General features: G+C 39.9%; 1 protein-coding gene across 4 annotated transcripts in view; it reads right to left on the bottom strand.

The window, feature by feature from the left end:
- ARHGAP18 (Rho GTPase activating protein 18) overlaps positions 1-16,560 on the bottom strand; it is a 100,192-nt gene that overhangs the window by 18,746 nt on the left and 64,886 nt on the right. For all 4 annotated transcript variants that reach the window (XM_087776139.1, XM_087776138.1, XM_087776137.1 and 1 more), the window contains exons 5-8: positions 10,044-10,213; positions 7,593-7,758; positions 4,822-4,913; positions 2,043-2,120 (exon numbers count right to left, since the gene is read on the bottom strand). In XM_087776139.1, the coding sequence (XP_087632265.1) occupies positions 2,043-2,120; positions 4,822-4,913; positions 7,593-7,758; positions 10,044-10,213 (506 nt within the window). The remainder of the gene's footprint in view (positions 1-2,042; positions 2,121-4,821; positions 4,914-7,592; positions 7,759-10,043; positions 10,214-16,560) is intronic.

Raw genomic sequence — 16,560 nt, 5'->3', positions numbered from 1 at the left:
TTCCAGAGATGGACAAATGGGAACACACTGCAAAGACTGAGTCCTTCTTAGTCTCCCACTAAGCATCAGTCCTGGCCTTGCACCCACCTCGTTTATTTCCCAGTCCGGCAGAGTGGTAAGTGGCCTCAGTATAGGGCCAGTGGCCCTGAGGCACCTCTCACAAGTCCCTCCCTTCTTGCCTCAGTTCTTCCAGACAGAAAATGAGGACAGAGACACTGGCTTGTTTTGTAAAGTACGTGAGATGAAGTGAGGGAAAGTGCTATGGAAAAATATGGCCTTAATTATTTATCTGGACAAGAAGGGCACATTGGATAGAGAATACTAGATACATTTTTAAGACGCTGGTCTCATTAAATTTGACTTTGTCCAAATGGAAAATGGATCTATTTCCAAAGAAAATGTGGACAATTGGGTTGACACAGAAGTCAGAAGGATGTTCTCAACTGTCCTCCAGACAGATCTCCTGTCTCCACTGATTATGTAGGGCATTCAAAGGTGCCAAGATCCTAACTCAGATGTCTAAAGTCAAGTGGGTATGATTTCCTGCTCATCAACAAAAGCAAGCTAAAGAAATAAACATGACAGTTCTCCCTCTGAGTCTCATCAGCTCACCCATCTGCATTCAGACCAAATCACTGTGGCAAGTGCACTATTAAACAACCAGATAAAATGAATTGCTTTATCTGAGAGGCAAGGGCAGAAACGTCAACTATGCATCCTAATGGACCAATGCTTAGATTTTAAATGAAATATATTTCACTATGGAGTATTATAGATATGCAATGCAATTTTTTAATAACTCCTCTAAAATCTATAGAGTAAGACAGAAAAATATTTTTTCTTGAGATTATCTGTGCCCTTCTATAAAACTACGTAAGGAGAAAAATGTTTTCTTTTTCTATAGGAGAAAAAAGTTTAAGAAAATTAAGAGAAAACATCAGTCCTTTGGTATGCTAAATTATTTGTTTTTCTATAAAGTTTCCCATTCGAATAAGTAAAGGAACCTAACATCTTTGCTAACAAAACAATCGCTTAATTCAAAGAAGCAGCTCCTGCAAATAAATAGGCAAAAAATTAACGGAAGTCAAATAGTGAATGATCCTCTGCCTGGGAAATTGTATTAAACTGATAAAAATCAAAGAATAAGCAAATAAACAAAATCACTCCAAAATCATTCCAGTATGCAGAACTGATGAAAAGTGGAAAATAAGGAATGGAGGAAAACTGTAAAAAAACCCATATCTTAGTTACTGGTAAATAAACAAAGCCAATTTCCGTAATATTCCCTTCTTTCAGTTGTTTCTAATGAACCAGCTGCTGGACCAAGTTCTACACAACAGAGGCTGGCAGACGTCTTCGGACAGCTGAATCCACTTAAATTGTTCTTTCCGTTTAGAATTTAAGGCCAGTTCAGACCGTCTTTTTAACACATGGACTCTTGGCACGAATAATACTGTGTATTTAGTTTCCTGCATTAAGGCAAATACTGGGGAAGAGTCTGCATGTAATTGGCACTCACTCTGCAAAGTGTCGGTGTGCATGGACGCGCCTAACAAGATTGTGCGTAGTGAGCTGAGTAGTTGCACTGATGTTCATAAAAATAAATGTGAGAGGCTGGCTGCCTTGCCCTGTAACACAGGTTAAGTCTAGCTATTAAAATAGGATCACAATGCCAGAGAAAAGCTTCCTCCTGGGGTAAAAGACTGTGTATGAACTGGTCAGATGATTAAGCTGGTTCAGGGAAAAAGCAAAAGGCTGGAAAGCTCGTGCCAAGAATTAACGAGATTTTGGCACAAATGAATTTGAAACATAGCCTTAACTCTCCTTCAAACTTGAACTCCAGTCTTCTCCCCAAAACTACACTGGATGAAACCATCAGCTTTCTGGTTAATATAACTCAGTTTTCTTTGTAAAGAGATTTTGCTTTCTGTTTTTGAAGATCTTCAGAACAACCTGGTGTTAAAATATATTTGTATGACAAAATAAAATCAGCAAACACAGGTAAGTTTGGGGGGATGTTGAGAATCTGTGCAACGTTTTACCTTTACTCTTGTTGCAACTCCTGGTATTCTAAGAAGTCCTTCTGTTTCCAGAGTTGCCTCTTCTATCTGGGCAATCAGCTGTCAAACACAAAGCAAACTGCATGAATGAAGATGCCAATTAAAAATTACTGGTACATAGTTCTGATATATTGGAGCCTTTATGTATATGTGTGTGTGTGTGTGTGTGTGTGTGTGTGTGTGTGTGTGTGTACGCATGCATTTTTGCACCCACATATGTAACAGACACACAAAGACACAGTTTACACATGGATTATAGTTGTAGACGTAGAACAAAACCTTTAATATGGCTCTTACCTGTTTTATGAACACTATTAAAGAGGAGTTTGTCTATTTTATTAAAAAAGAAAACTGTATTTTTTAGACCTCTTTCAAGTCTCCTCCAAAGACTGAAGCAGTTTTTTTCCAGAATTACTCTGGCTTCAAAAATAAATCCCAATTATTACCCTTGTTAAAATGTCTCCAAATCAAAACAATTAAGGTAACATCAGAGATACAGTACTAACTTTCTCACAAATACTCTTCTTTACGACTTTACCAGACAGGAACTAAGTACTTCTAGGCTTTAAAGAAGCCTCAGTTTTGCAAATACTGGCATTCCCCTAACAAACTCAACAGTTTGCAATCCTACGAATGGCTTAGATAAATTAATAGAAATCCTGTAAAAGTACTTAAAACACGTATCATAAATTCTGTTTCTCTAAAACATATGCCTAGAACTATTCACTGAAGGATGGATTTAAGAGTATTCAAAAGAAATTTGTAAACGTCAAAAGCTGATGACATCATTTTAGCACAAATGGTTCTCACAGTGTTTAACTAGGCCAGTGCCTTTGTTACATACCTTCCTGTGCCAGCTCTTGAGAAAAAATTACGCAACACAGTTGTGTTTTCTCCAGTTACAGAAATTAAAGGGGGTTTACCTACCACTGTATTTATGTAACTGATAAATGCCATAAAAAAAGATCAGACAGAAAAAGCCACAAAGTTAGAAAACAGCCCTAAAGGTGTCACCCTGCTATATTTCCCTTGGTTAAAAAAAAAAAAAAAAAAAAAGTGCTAACTGGCTGCATCCAACTCTCACCGTACCCAGCTTACACCAGAGCAGTGGCTGCCACTCTCACCTGTTGAGCACAAAGACACTGTGGGCATGTTGTGTGATTTGCCACCGTCCCCACGTCTATGGGGAGGCAAGGTCTGGGGGCACTGCTGGCGGCCACGGCTCCTTCGCACACACTCACTCACAAGTGCCCCCTTGGCAGGCAGCAAGAGGTGGCCGCTGGCCACCACCAGCCTCCTGCGTACGGGAAATCCCCTCTTCATCTCTATCAGAGCTGTTTTGCATGGCTTCATTAGCAGGCCGGAGACCTGAATTACTGTCAGCAGAAACTTCTGGTGGAGATACAAGGATCGGTATTACCCTCAGATTTTCCAGTCAGAAAACCCCTAAACTAAATTATGTCATTATTTTTAACCGTAATTCCTCAATGAAATAAAACCTAGATGTACCTTTTATTATTATTTTTTTTAATTAAGCAGCCTTCCTGTTACCTTGGTTTGGTTCATTTCAGTGATAACCAAGGTACATTTAAAAAGCAGTATGCACAAAAATGTTCTTTCTTGCACTTTATACAAATCCCCTATTCTTGGAAAGCACATGCTGTAGAGTACAGGCAGAAGAAATGGGAAACTTTTTATTTTCATACTCTCATTTAAAGAAAAACTGTATTCCAAATGACGCCTGCACCTTGCAAAACAAATCACATCTATAAGCTAGAAATGTTTATGTAGAATTTTCTTCCTGAAGAACTATGCTTACTATGTTGCTAGGATAGCACAGTGATCAATCACTTTTTGTCATTTGATTTCTTTTCTTCTAGATAGCATCCTTCCCAGAAATGTATTTTTATGATCTTGAAGTAATTTCTGGCATAAATGACACAGTAATAGTTTTGAGAGAGTGATGCAAAACTACTTTTGAATTTTCTGTTTCTTGAAAAATAACTTAAGCAGGTCCCCAAACCTACTGAAGTGGTGATGACACAGCACTGAGTTTCTGTCAGTGTTAGGACAGGTCCACACACTGTGATCTCTCCCTTCCCATGCAATGAGACCTGCTATGCATGGGCAGTAAATCCAGGGTCTCCATCATCTTTCCAGTTATCTTCCCCATTACCATGACATGATACGGGCCAAAGCATCCCCCCACGTACTAAAGCAACAAATCTTCTGGAAAAGGACACCTGCCACCACCAGAGGCAGTTATCCAGCCTGATGCCCACTCCTTAGCTACCTGCCTCATGGCCCAAACCACTTCTGAAAGGGAAAAAACACTTCCTAGAAAGGTAGGTTCAGCCCACGGGCCAGGGATTGAGAATTTCTGTGGAATTTCATGTATTTGCTGTGAAAAAATACAGGGCAGCACAACTGATGATGAAAGTTACACCACCATTATGGAATGGAATTTGGTTGCAGTGATTGTCAGTTTTCACAGGCTTATTAGTAAACTTGCCTAAATCATGGAGACCAGTTGTAACAAAAAAGAACTTTATTCCTTTAACTTAAAATATGTCTGATACAAAGCAAAGTATCACATTTACTGAATTAATAAGTAAGCTGCAAATAAAAGTTACAATAACTTTGACTGATTAAAGTAATATGTTGAAAACTTTGCTACAGGGAATAAATAAATCCAGGACAAAATGTTATTTGTTTGTCATTTGCAGGTATGTAACAAGTTGACTTGTTCATGCCTATTTACCTTTTGAAAAATCAGTGGTATCTTTGTTCCTGGCACCTTCTTCTGATCCTGTTCCAGTAAAACTGACAGTGGGACACCAAACAAGCCAGAGTCTGAAGAATAAAGCAAAAGAAATGGAGATATTATCCACATCTGTTCCAATATATGTGATAATGGCATAAACCACATTTTTGAAGTGATAAACCTATTCAGAGCTATTGACCTTTTGTTCAAAGTGTTTGAATGTCCTCGTCAATCAAGTTATTACACAAAGCATTCTGGCTAAAAGGATTCATTCATCTCTTCCTTCAACCATAAATCAGAAGTCTTCTATTTTGACTTCAAATTGCCATCCACATACTCTGCAGTACAGTGAAGCAAACTGCACAAATGAACCATCTGCGTGGTTCTGGTTTGCAGAATGGGTGTGATGATGACCCTGCAATGCAGATCTTCATCACTCAATGCAAGTTATTACAGTTAAGATGCAAATGGCATGAGTAAAGTATCCAGGAATTTGGCTACTAAAATGAGACAGATGTAATTATCACCCAGAGTTACTCTGAACACTTGTCTTTATGAGGGTTTTGAAAGAAGAGCTTTTCAAACCTTGTGCTTTTGCATTATACAACACCAGCAGGATAGCAAGATCATCATCTTGTCAAAGGTGTTTTGCCTTTTTTTTTTTTTAATAAAAGCAAAAGTACAGTTAAGCCTTGATTAGGAAATGGTCTTTACAACAGTGCTAAGGCAATGCAAATTAAAAAAAAAATTGAATCTAGTCTTAGTTAATCTAGCCTTGATGCAAAACTAGCCTTAGTCTTCAAGTAAATGGGACTTCCATGTGTTTATAGCCCAGTTGAATAGAAGTGAATGACCGTTAGAAGAGAGCTATACTAGTAACTACTAACCCCAAGTTTGCTGACATAGAACTTCTCTGTCAGAAGTACGGATAATTGCTGTATGTGCAATTTTTCTGAAACAGCATATAACACTACACGTAGCTAAAAATTCCTGCTTGGTATCATGCCATGCCAATATTGAGGACAGAACAGCTGTTATTACTAAAAAGATGTCAGCCCTTGAAGGAATGTGATATACATCAAAGAAACATCAGTTTCAGTGCCAAATTGGGGAGTTCTTGTATCTCTATCAGCATAAGAAGTCTACTTATAAAATACATAGAGACTCATACATACACTCAATATCCATACCCCATGGTTTTATCATCTTGAAGATCTTGTCAATAATAAAAGTTTCTACTGAGATGAAGTTGGAGAAACAAACTGTAGGAGGTCAACAGAAAGGCAGGGCTGAGCACAGCACAACAGTCCACAGAAGAATTATGTTTTCATTGCCTTTATGTACTCAAGCACAAAGGGGAACAGCCAATAGATCCACTATTGTATGAATCAATAGGCCAAACAGCACTTCAAGAGTGAAGAGGTGAAGGTCAGGTAGAGCAACAAGGCACTGAAAGCACTACATTGCAAAAGCAGATTTGTTTGGCAGAAAGGGTGACATGTCATTGTCTATTTCCTAAACATTTCCATGAGTCTAGCCCATCTTTTTTAACTTGGGAAAAACCAGGGGTTTTAATCAATTCAATGTTTTTTATGACTGTCTGTCATTCACATAATAATGCTATAAGTGAAATTCAATTAACAATAAATTTGTGAGAAGAATCAATTAAAACTAAGACCCAAAATACAAAAGGAAGCATTTTGTCTCTGTTTATTAGTGAAAGCACAAGCACTTCTGCAAGAAGAAAATGCATTTAAGGGATCAAGGTCTCATAGATGTTTCTGTGTATGCCTTTTGCATTTAAAAAGTTATTTTCTACTACTGTAAAGCGAAGTGCATATTCTGAAGAATCTATTGTACCTTGCTGTATATCTCTCAACTCTCTCACTTGCTTTCAATTATTTAAAGTGAGCTATTGCACTGTCACATTCACTGAACCTTGACAACAGGGTTTTGGCCAAAGCAGGCTTGTGATTAACTGGGAACACACTTCAAGCTCTTGTAAAGCATTTAGCAGAAGCCAGAAATACAGAAAACAAACAAAGCATTGAAAACCTCTAGCATCCTGAAATCGGTTTCCACGTGTCCTATGTTCCCAAGAAAAGCACTGTGATTATACATACGCTCCAACGGCTTGCAGAGCAAAATGACGCGCTGCGGCTGTCTTGACATCCTCTGCAACAGCCCAAATCTTCGACTTAATATGATGCCATTCAGCATAAAAACTGCATTATGGCCTGGGTAAGTATCGGATGGGAAAGGTCTACGTGACACGGGCAAGTTTGTACCAGACAGAAGAGGAAAGCAGGTGACAAAGATGTCAGAATCTCCAGCCGAGGGCAATGAAAGCAAAAAAGTCAGGTAGAAGTAGCACAGGAAACCAGGAAAAGAATACCCACAAAGAGCAGGTACACGTGCCCTCCCGGGGAATACATCAGCACATACAAACTTCTGTGAAGCAATTCTTCCTGCACAGCACGCTACAAAGATAGTTCCTGTTCTTCACTCCTTGGTTTACCTGCTCAGTTACTGACCTGAGTTTTAACTTTAGACAGAGAGCACAGTCCCATAGCTGGAGTGACTATGTGCATGAACTTGCTTAAAGTGTGCCTTGAGTTAAGGTGTATAATTAAATGCTGCTCAGGATCTATGTTACTATTTTTACATTAATACAAATTTTCTGCTGGAAAATCATAAAGAACTGGATGCATTTGTTTTGTTGGATTAAAACAGACCCATTTGGTTCAGAATATGAAACACCAACTCACCTTTGGTTTTGATTTTCACAGCTTTTTGCTGCTTGAATTCTGTCCCAAATATGTCATAGAGAGCAGTTAATTCAATCAGTGCTAAAGAATAGACTTTCTTCATGTCCTGAGGGGCCAGGTCACCAATCTTTGTGGTACCTGTTTTGTCCTTCGGCAGCCTGAAATTCTAAAAGCAGAGATTTGCAGCAGAGTGAATAATCCAAGTCATAACAAATTACTTAGCTCGAAGGCTGTGCTTCCTTCAGGGCAGAACCTTTCCTCATGAAGCCTGCTGTTACTGACTAAATCACAGGAGAATCCCCCAGATAGGTTGAAAAGCAGATGATCTTAAAATCATAGGAGGATTTAGGTTCCTAGTGACTTCTGGAGGTCATCTAATTCAAATGACTGCTCAAAGCAAGGCTATATTCAACGTCTGATTGGGTTGCTTGTTGCATTGTCCAACTGAATTTTGAAAACTACCAATAACCTCTGTAGGCACCCGTTCCAGTACTAAATGCTCTCATGGGGACTTTTTTTTTCTTTGCAAAACAGAATTTCCCCTGTAGTCACTTGTGTCCCTTGCCTCTTGTCCTTTCGCTGTGCACCTCCAAGAAGAGTCTGGCTTTCTCTTGCTTGTAACCACCCACCACCACCTTCTGTAATTTATAGTGGTGGAAATGGCTGTCCATGAACAATACTATGCAGGTACAATTGGGACAGAAGTCCCTCTGCACTTATGAACACAAAATAACACATTTGGGTGCCTTAATAATAAAGGGATTCCCTTAGGGAAGGGGGATCCTTAATTATGGCTCATTTCTACTGCACTAAATGCTCAGAAGCTGCAGTCAGAGACCAATATAAGGAATTGAGCCACGAAGGAGAGGGACTTCCCAGCTCATAGAGCTTTTTAACTCCATCTCTCACCAGCAGGCTTCTAAGACTCTTGCCTGTGCCTGACATTAGCAGTGTGCACGACTCAAAGCCAGAAGGCTGACAAGACTTTCTTCCATTTAGAAAGATATATTTTACTCCAGAATTATTTTCTCATCCCATAGAAATGCAGCGACAGCACAGATGAATTGGTGGTTATGGTACATGACTACAAGGGCACATACTGAAACATAAACGTAATTTACAAATTTTAGATATATAGTCAGTTTCTCACCTTGAGGTTTCATTGACTTGCACAATCATGTACGTGTAAAAATAGCTGCCAATGACGAAGGTGCAATAAATACAAAATTGTAGATTTAAATAGGTAACTCCCTTTTTTTATCATTTTGCCACTCCTTTCATCACTGAAGGAGAAATCCCATAGCCATGTCTTTGAGCAATCCTTCATAAGCCTAGCTAAAAGTATAACTGAAGTATGTATTATACGTATTATTACGTATTATACATATTAGTATATTATTATTACATACATATTATACATATATATGTATTTTTATATATATGCATACGTATACATACATATATATGCATATATACAGAAGTAAGTCAGACTATAGCTACCATTTCCTTGTTATAGGCTGCATTAGAGAAACATGACTCAAACACTTTAGAATCCATTTCTAAATATCCATTAGTGCCTGGTTTCTAATGTTTAAACTAGGATACATGAGGTAATTACTATTTGAAGAACTGCACATGTCCTTATCTAAATTAAGTGTTTGAAGAACTGTGAAACATTATTACTTCAGACAATATGTTTACTCAGACATGTTTTCATGCACTCTTAGGGGAAAAAAAAAGACATTTTTCACACCACCAGTTAGTTTACAGGTCATATGTTACTGCATGTTCATGAACTCTTAGGAAGAGAGAGATCCTCAAAGAGATGCCTGAGGATCAACAACAAAATGCCTTGGAGGATCTTCTTTTGTATTTATTTGGATTCATTCAGAATAAGCCTTTTTTATTAAGAGTTGGAGAGTAAAACTGATCACAAACTAATCCTTAATTTCCTGCCATTTGACTTTAGACTTCTATAGACCATTCTGTTCTTCATTCTCATCCCTCACCTATCTGCATTGGATAGCTGCACAAGGTTTCTACAGGCATCCACCAACCCTTTTTAAATGACAACAGAGATTTTTATTACAGAAGTAAAGCATCTCACCTCAGATAACAGGAAAAGGGGCTGTAAACAAAACAAAGTAAGGACACAGTTTGTGTACAACTACCACTAAGCCACAATTCCAGCTTAATATTACCAGTCCATTATTGCTTACACATAGGGTGCATTTTGCCAGACAGGCAATGACATAAATAGGTATAAAAGTAGTTACTTCCATGTTACTGAGAATACTGTTCCCCAAAATGAGTTATCTTGAGGTCTGGCTCCATGAAGCTGGATCTGACAATGTTCTTCTAAATCTAATTCACCCACTATCAAATAAATATCACCCAAATAGCACCACTAGTAAAAACAAAGAATGAGAGCAATAAATAGGATACACCTACTGGCAGAAGAGTGTCACCCCCTCCACCCTTGCACATTTTGCCTACTGATGTGTCTTTGAGATTAGCTGCCTGTTCTGCAAATGATATCTCCAAATTGATGTCAGTATCCGAACACAGCATGTCTTCAAGTGGCCTCTTCTGCTCATCAGTTCCAAGACTGAACTTCGAACCTGAAAACAGAGTAGAAAAAAACTAATAATCAACAGCAGCACAATTGAGTATGTCAGTGCATAAGAGTAAGTTTAAAACCAAGCAGAAGTTAATGCTGTGCAAGTGATGGACTTTCTGGTTGCAAATTCACCAATTTCTGCATTTTTTTTATGTCAGTTGAAAATTTAGCTTCTTACAAGGGTCCATCTTTTACAGTTTTTCTCGAATAATTCTGCCAAGGCATGGGGTTTTCTCCTATTTATCTATTATGAAAAGGTAAAGCAATCCACCTCAAGCAAACAGCAGACTCCCAGAATCTTCCAGGGCCAAACAGCTTTGGCATCAGAAGTTTCTTGCCATCAGACACCTTCCAGCCTCAAAGACTGTAATGTCCTGCAACCAAATCAGCAATTCTTTCTGCTGTTAAAATTTCAAAAGCAAAGAAGAATGTTTCATCTATGATCCTGTATTGGGTTTGCATGGCAAGGTTTTGGTAGCAGGGGGGCTACAGGGGTGGCTTCCGTGAGAAGCTGCTAGAAGCTTCCTCTGTGTCCGATAGAGCCAATGCCACCCAGCTCCAAGACGGAACCGCCGCTGGCCAAGGCCGAGCCAATCGGTGATGGTGGTAGCGCCTCTGGGATAAACTATTTAAGAAGGGAAAAAGTTACTGCACAACTGTAGCCGGAGAGAGGAGTAAGAATATGTGAGAGGAACAACCCTGCAGACACCAAGGTCAGTGAAGAAGGAGGGGGAGGAGGTGCTCCAGGCACCAGAGCAGAGATTCCCCTGCAGCCCCTGGTGAAGGTCATGGTAAGGCAGGCTGTCCCCCTGCAGCCCATGGAGGTTCATGGTGGAGCAGATATCCACCTGCAGCCTGTGGAGGGCCCTACATCGGAGCAGGTGGATGCCTGAAGGAGGCTGTGACCCTGTGGGAAGCCCACGCTGGAGTAGGCTCCTGGCAGGACCTGTGGACCCATGGAGAGAGGAGCCCGCACTGGAGCAGGTTTGCTGGCAGGACTTCTGACCCCGCAGGGGACCCACGCTGGAGCAGTCTGTTCCTCAAGGACTGCACCCCATGGAAAGGTCCCACACTGGAGCAGTTTGTGAAGAACTGCAGTCTGTGGAAGGGACTCACAATGGAGAAGTTTGTGGAGGACTGTCTCCCGTGGGAGGGACCCCACACTGGAGCAGGGGAAGAGTGTGAAGAGTCCTCCCCTGAGGAGGAAGGAGCGGCAGAGACAGCATGTGATGAACTGACCGCAACCCTCGTTCCCCGTCCCCCTGCACTGCAGCAGGGGGGAGGAGGTAGAGAAATCGGGAGTAAAGTTAAGCCCAGGAAGAAGGGAGGGGTGGGAGGAAGGTGTTTTAAGATTTAGTTTTTATTTTCTCATTACCCTATTCTGATTTGATTGGTAATAAATTAAACTAATTTCCCCAAGTTGAGTCTGTTTTGCCCATGACAGTAATTGGTGAGTGATCTCTCCCTGCCCTTATCTCGACCCACGAGCCTTTTGTTATATTTCCTCTCCCCTGTCCAGCTGAGGAGGGGAGTGATACAGCAGCTTTGGTGGGCACCAGGCATCCAGCCATGGTCAACCCACCGCAGATCCCAAGTGTTAACGTCTGGGAATAACAGGTAGTAACACAGATCATATCTTTGTCCCAACATCCCTGTCCTCACCTCAGCCTTAAGAGTCTAGATGCCTCAGAACTGTTTGGACATGTTTCCATGATACAGGGAAGGACTAAGTACACAACAATGGCCTTACTTCTCTTTCTTTGTTCCTTAAAGGAATCAAACACTAGACAAATTTAGAACATTTTTTTTGTTGTTTAAAAAAGAAAAAAAAAAACAAAACAAGAAAAAAAACAGAAGGAAAAAAGGGAGAGGCAGTTCTGCTTTTAGAAAAAGAAGTCATCTAATTTCATAGTATATCAACCATTGCTTTTCAATCTGAAGTTAAAATATATCATGAAAGAAGCAAGACGAAAATTATATTGTTAATAACACTATTTAATACAAAGCATCAAAGACAATTTAGCCAGAGAAAGAGTCTGATCTCTCCACCATCTCTCTTGTGATGTGGTACTTCTTAAAGGATACATCCAGGACTAGGTTCCTTGTACAAGACATTACAAATACCTTGCAAGTATTTGCGATGAAATTCAGACTTTATTAAAACCAGCACAAATATAAACAAATCAATCCTGCTCATTTCAACGGGACCATGATTCTCCTACTGGCTGCTAGGCACAGGAGACTGCAGCCTGTTCGAAGCTCACATACTCCAACTGCAGGAAATGTGGGATGGAAATGGACAGGACTTGAGGAGGCAAACCATGAGCAGTGCGTATGCTTTGGTATATGAGTATTGTGTAACATAATAGATTAATTTCTTTAGACCACTGTGGGAAATTTTTCTATGGTCTGGAATAACTATACTAAGCCAAGCCAGAAAAAAATTCCTAGAAAATAGTTACAGCTACAGCAACATTTGACCTTGAAGCAGGTGAAAGGTTGCAGATAGGCTGATTAAGGAAGAAGGCGTCAGGAAAGTGCTGCTCTGCACTGATACTTTCAGGGGTCTGCAAAACAGCTGATCTGCAAGCATGCAAACCAAACAACATATGAAGCACCAAGTTTAAAAAAAAAAATTACACCAACTCGAAAATTTTTCTGAATTGTATCTGCATCTAATTGAAAAATGATATACAAAACAAGACTAGTCTCTGATATTCTTCAGAGTGAGTTCTGAAAATGACCTCAGCCTGCCAAGGCCAAACTCAGGGGACCTGACAGACAGGCAAATGGCTGCAGCCACCACAGCCACCCTCTGGTAGGGCACAGTGCTTTACGCAGCCACTCCCACGTCAATGTAATTGATCTAGAGCTGAGACACTTTCAGAGAGAGAAGGTGGATTTGAGTGAACACTTCAACTCTACTTACAACCAAGCAATGCTGTGAGAAGTAGAATAAAACATTTCTAAATTTTGCCTGTTGTGTGTGTTACTCACCACTTGCTCTTTCCAGAGTGGCTTCTGCTCACTTTCCATAGTCCCGAAAGATGCCTGGGGCATAGGCTAAAAATTAAGCTGATCCTGAAAATAGAGCTGCTCCTTTCAGTAAAGAGATATGTGGAACCTCAGTAACCAAACATACCCAAGGTCAAATTCATCCCTGGCTTCCATCTTTGGCCTCCCTGTGTGTATATCTGTATACATCATGAAAACTATTTAATGCATCCGAACTAAAAGAAAACAGTTCCTGGTCCCCCCCAAGACTTTTGTCATGCTAATGTGGCCTATACATAACCTACATACTTCCCAGCAGCCTGGGAGGGACCTGATGTTAACAAACAATAAAGCAGTAGCTCCTATTTCGGTCCTCTGGCCATACAAAGGTGCGGTGTAAAGCAGATGTCTTGGTAGTGGTGTGCACATTTTAACAGTCTGGAAATGCCGTTGCGGGGAGTTTCTTCTTGGTCGTATGGCCTTGCTCCTATTGTTGTGCATTCGTTAACTATGAAGGAGCTGTAAGGGGAAGCAGCTTTGGTGTTCTGCCAACCTGCCAACTGCATGCAATATTTCGTGACAGAAATACAAGTGTGACACAGAAAAACGTAAATATTATCTCTAAGGATGTGGAAACCGTATTTTACATTACTCGTGTGCCCTTTCGTTGGTTCACAGTGCTATTTAAAGATCACATAAAATGATGGAAATTATTCTGGAGTGGGGTGTGGATTATGTTTTGGGTTTCTTTTTAATAGGACATGGAAATATCGGAAGTGTCAACCTTGCTATTTCCTAGTTTTGCTAGAGAATCTGGAGTATACCCCGATAGAGCTATGCTGATAGATCTTAATTTATAATTGGAAAGGTAGAATGGCTGATTTTTTTTTTTTGACTGACAAAGCATTTCTCTAAAATGCTACTTCATAGATGACTTCAAACAGAAAATAAAAAACTTTAATCTTTTCAGTAACACTCTATCACTCTGGCCATAGATTCCTTATTTGTAATGCAAAAGCAGAAACAAACTCTTTAATTAAAAAATACAACCACATTTCAGCCTTTTTCCCTGTTAAGAAGCAAACATTACAGCTCTTTTCCCTCATGTTACACATAGTACATGCAATTCTTTCATCCATTTGCCAGATCATTATGCTTTGAGGTTGCCCTTACACAGAGGTTTTATCTAACATTCTTCCCTGTGTGTTGAGACAGACAACTGCAGTCCCACAGTAAGCTGACTGTTGCTGCTCCCCTATTTAAGCTAACGAGTATTTAGTTTTTCATCTGCTTTATTCTTTCCTGTTTATTTCTTGAGATGTCTCAGCCAACACGGTTATTTACTGCTTTTCACAGGTGTCCAAAGAGAATTACTTTTTTTCTTTCATAGCTGTTGAACATATTGCTAGCTTTGCAGGTCTTTAGTGAGTGTTATGGATTGTTAATATGATAATGTCTTTTGACAGCTTAATAAATGATTCTGAATTTTCCTTTTGTTTCCTGTAGATACATTCTGTATCTACATGAAACAAAGAGGCACTTACAGCCAGTAAGTGAGGGTCCTTCCAAAAAACCTCAAATATGCACCTACCAACAAAAAAATCTTAGGAACTCATTAAACTGTTCTGTTTGAGCAGGATCAGGCAGAAAAGAATAAAAACATAATGGTTTTGTAGTATTCCCCGAATTTGCTTACATTGTTTAGGCAAGAAACAAGGTGTGTCGGACTGGCAAGAAAGGAGTGAGCACAGGTTCACACAACCCACGTATGCTCTAAGAGCAAACTATTATCATCTTCAGTCTGGCAGAAGCACTTCGGAATGTAGCATTCAAATACAAAGATAGGAACAGAGTCATCACCTTTGGAGAAGGGCCAAACAGAGTCATTGACTAACAGTTAAGACATCTCAGTTTAAACTTTGGATTTTTTTTTATAATGTGTGAGATTGTATTCATATTTTTCAGGTAAAACTGGTACTACTTCTCTATCAAAGGGGCTTTCCATTTTAAAATAATGTCTTTGGATTTTGATTTAATAAATATTTAGTATCTCTGACATATCAGGCATTGTTTACTTTTTGCCTTAAATTCATTCATTGTTTGTATAACACTAATTTGCTCATCATTCTGGAGGAAAGATCACAGCACAGCACTGAAACAGGTGCGGTGCTTTTAACACCACCGAACTTGCATGGTTTGACTGCAAATTGAACTGATTTTTTTCTTCCTGCTCCAATCTTGGGAGCAGAGCCCACTTTAGCATGTTGACAAGAGCAGAAGTGTATCAGGATATAAGCAGGCTGCATTTGCCATCCACATTGCAATCTGTGCTGAGGAGAGCTAGCATATGGGATTTGCCTTTCAGAACTTCCCATTTCTGAAGGGTTCATCAGGGCCACTGGAAAAAAAGAACCAGATGTGATAAAAACTCTGTAATAATTGCTTGGTAATTTTCCAGCTCTGACTCCTACAGTGCAGTTTATTGACACAAGCACCAAGCATCTCTTCCTTCCCTTGTGCTGAACCAGCAGTCTGGCAATCCTCCCAATTTTTTACTGTTCTTACTGGAGTGAGGTTTGCTGAGAGTGAGGGAGGGAAGGATTAACAGCATTTCTGGAAACGCACAGATTTGGTGATATTCAGGGCTGGTTTGTATTCATCTCTTCCACTTCAACTTCAATGCACATCCTGTATTGTTTGTTGCTGTTTTCTGAGCCTAATTACAGATAAAGTAACTTGCAGAACCTGACCTGCCTGCCTGCCTATTTAAGTGGCTATCGGGTACAGTGTAACAACTATTGCTATCCAGACCCCCAGAAGAAGAGAGAAAACCCCAACATACAAACAGTGCAGAATAGCAATGCAGTATCTTAAAGCTTAAACGGCTGCCAATTACTATGCTGATCTCTACAGTGATGGGTATGGTGGTGTAACAGACATGGTACAACCCCTACTTTGAAGAAACCTAAGATGACAGCGGGCAGCCACCCTTTTATTATTGGACCTGAAGAACTGCAGAAAGCTTTGTCAAAGTCTTTCATCAAAATTCATACTCTCAAACCAGAAACTATGGAATCAGCTAAGGACTTCTATGATGCTCTGTCCTGCCTGGCAGTGAGAGGGATGGGTCTTCCATGAGTACTGCACCCATCTTGTGTAATCACGTGCTGCTCAACATAACCCAGTCCTACACACACAGAATGCTATTTCCTTTCCATTTTCTTAAAAAGGTAAACAACTTTTTTCTTCCATCCCTGTTTTTTCCTTCATTTTAAGCTGCAGATACACAGCCAGTTCTCACTTTTTTTGGATGTTTATAGTCCATTTGTTTTTGTTCTCTTGTATGCACTGATG

The sequence above is a fragment of the Nipponia nippon genome, unplaced genomic scaffold (assembly GCF_047370975.1).
Source record: "Nipponia nippon isolate SJK-2023a ecotype South Korea unplaced genomic scaffold, ASM4737097v1 scaffold_4, whole genome shotgun sequence".
Taxonomy (NCBI): Eukaryota; Metazoa; Chordata; class Aves; order Pelecaniformes; family Threskiornithidae; genus Nipponia; species Nipponia nippon.
The sequence above is the reverse complement of the archived record's forward strand: the minus strand, read 5'-3'. Positions and strand labels throughout refer to the sequence as shown.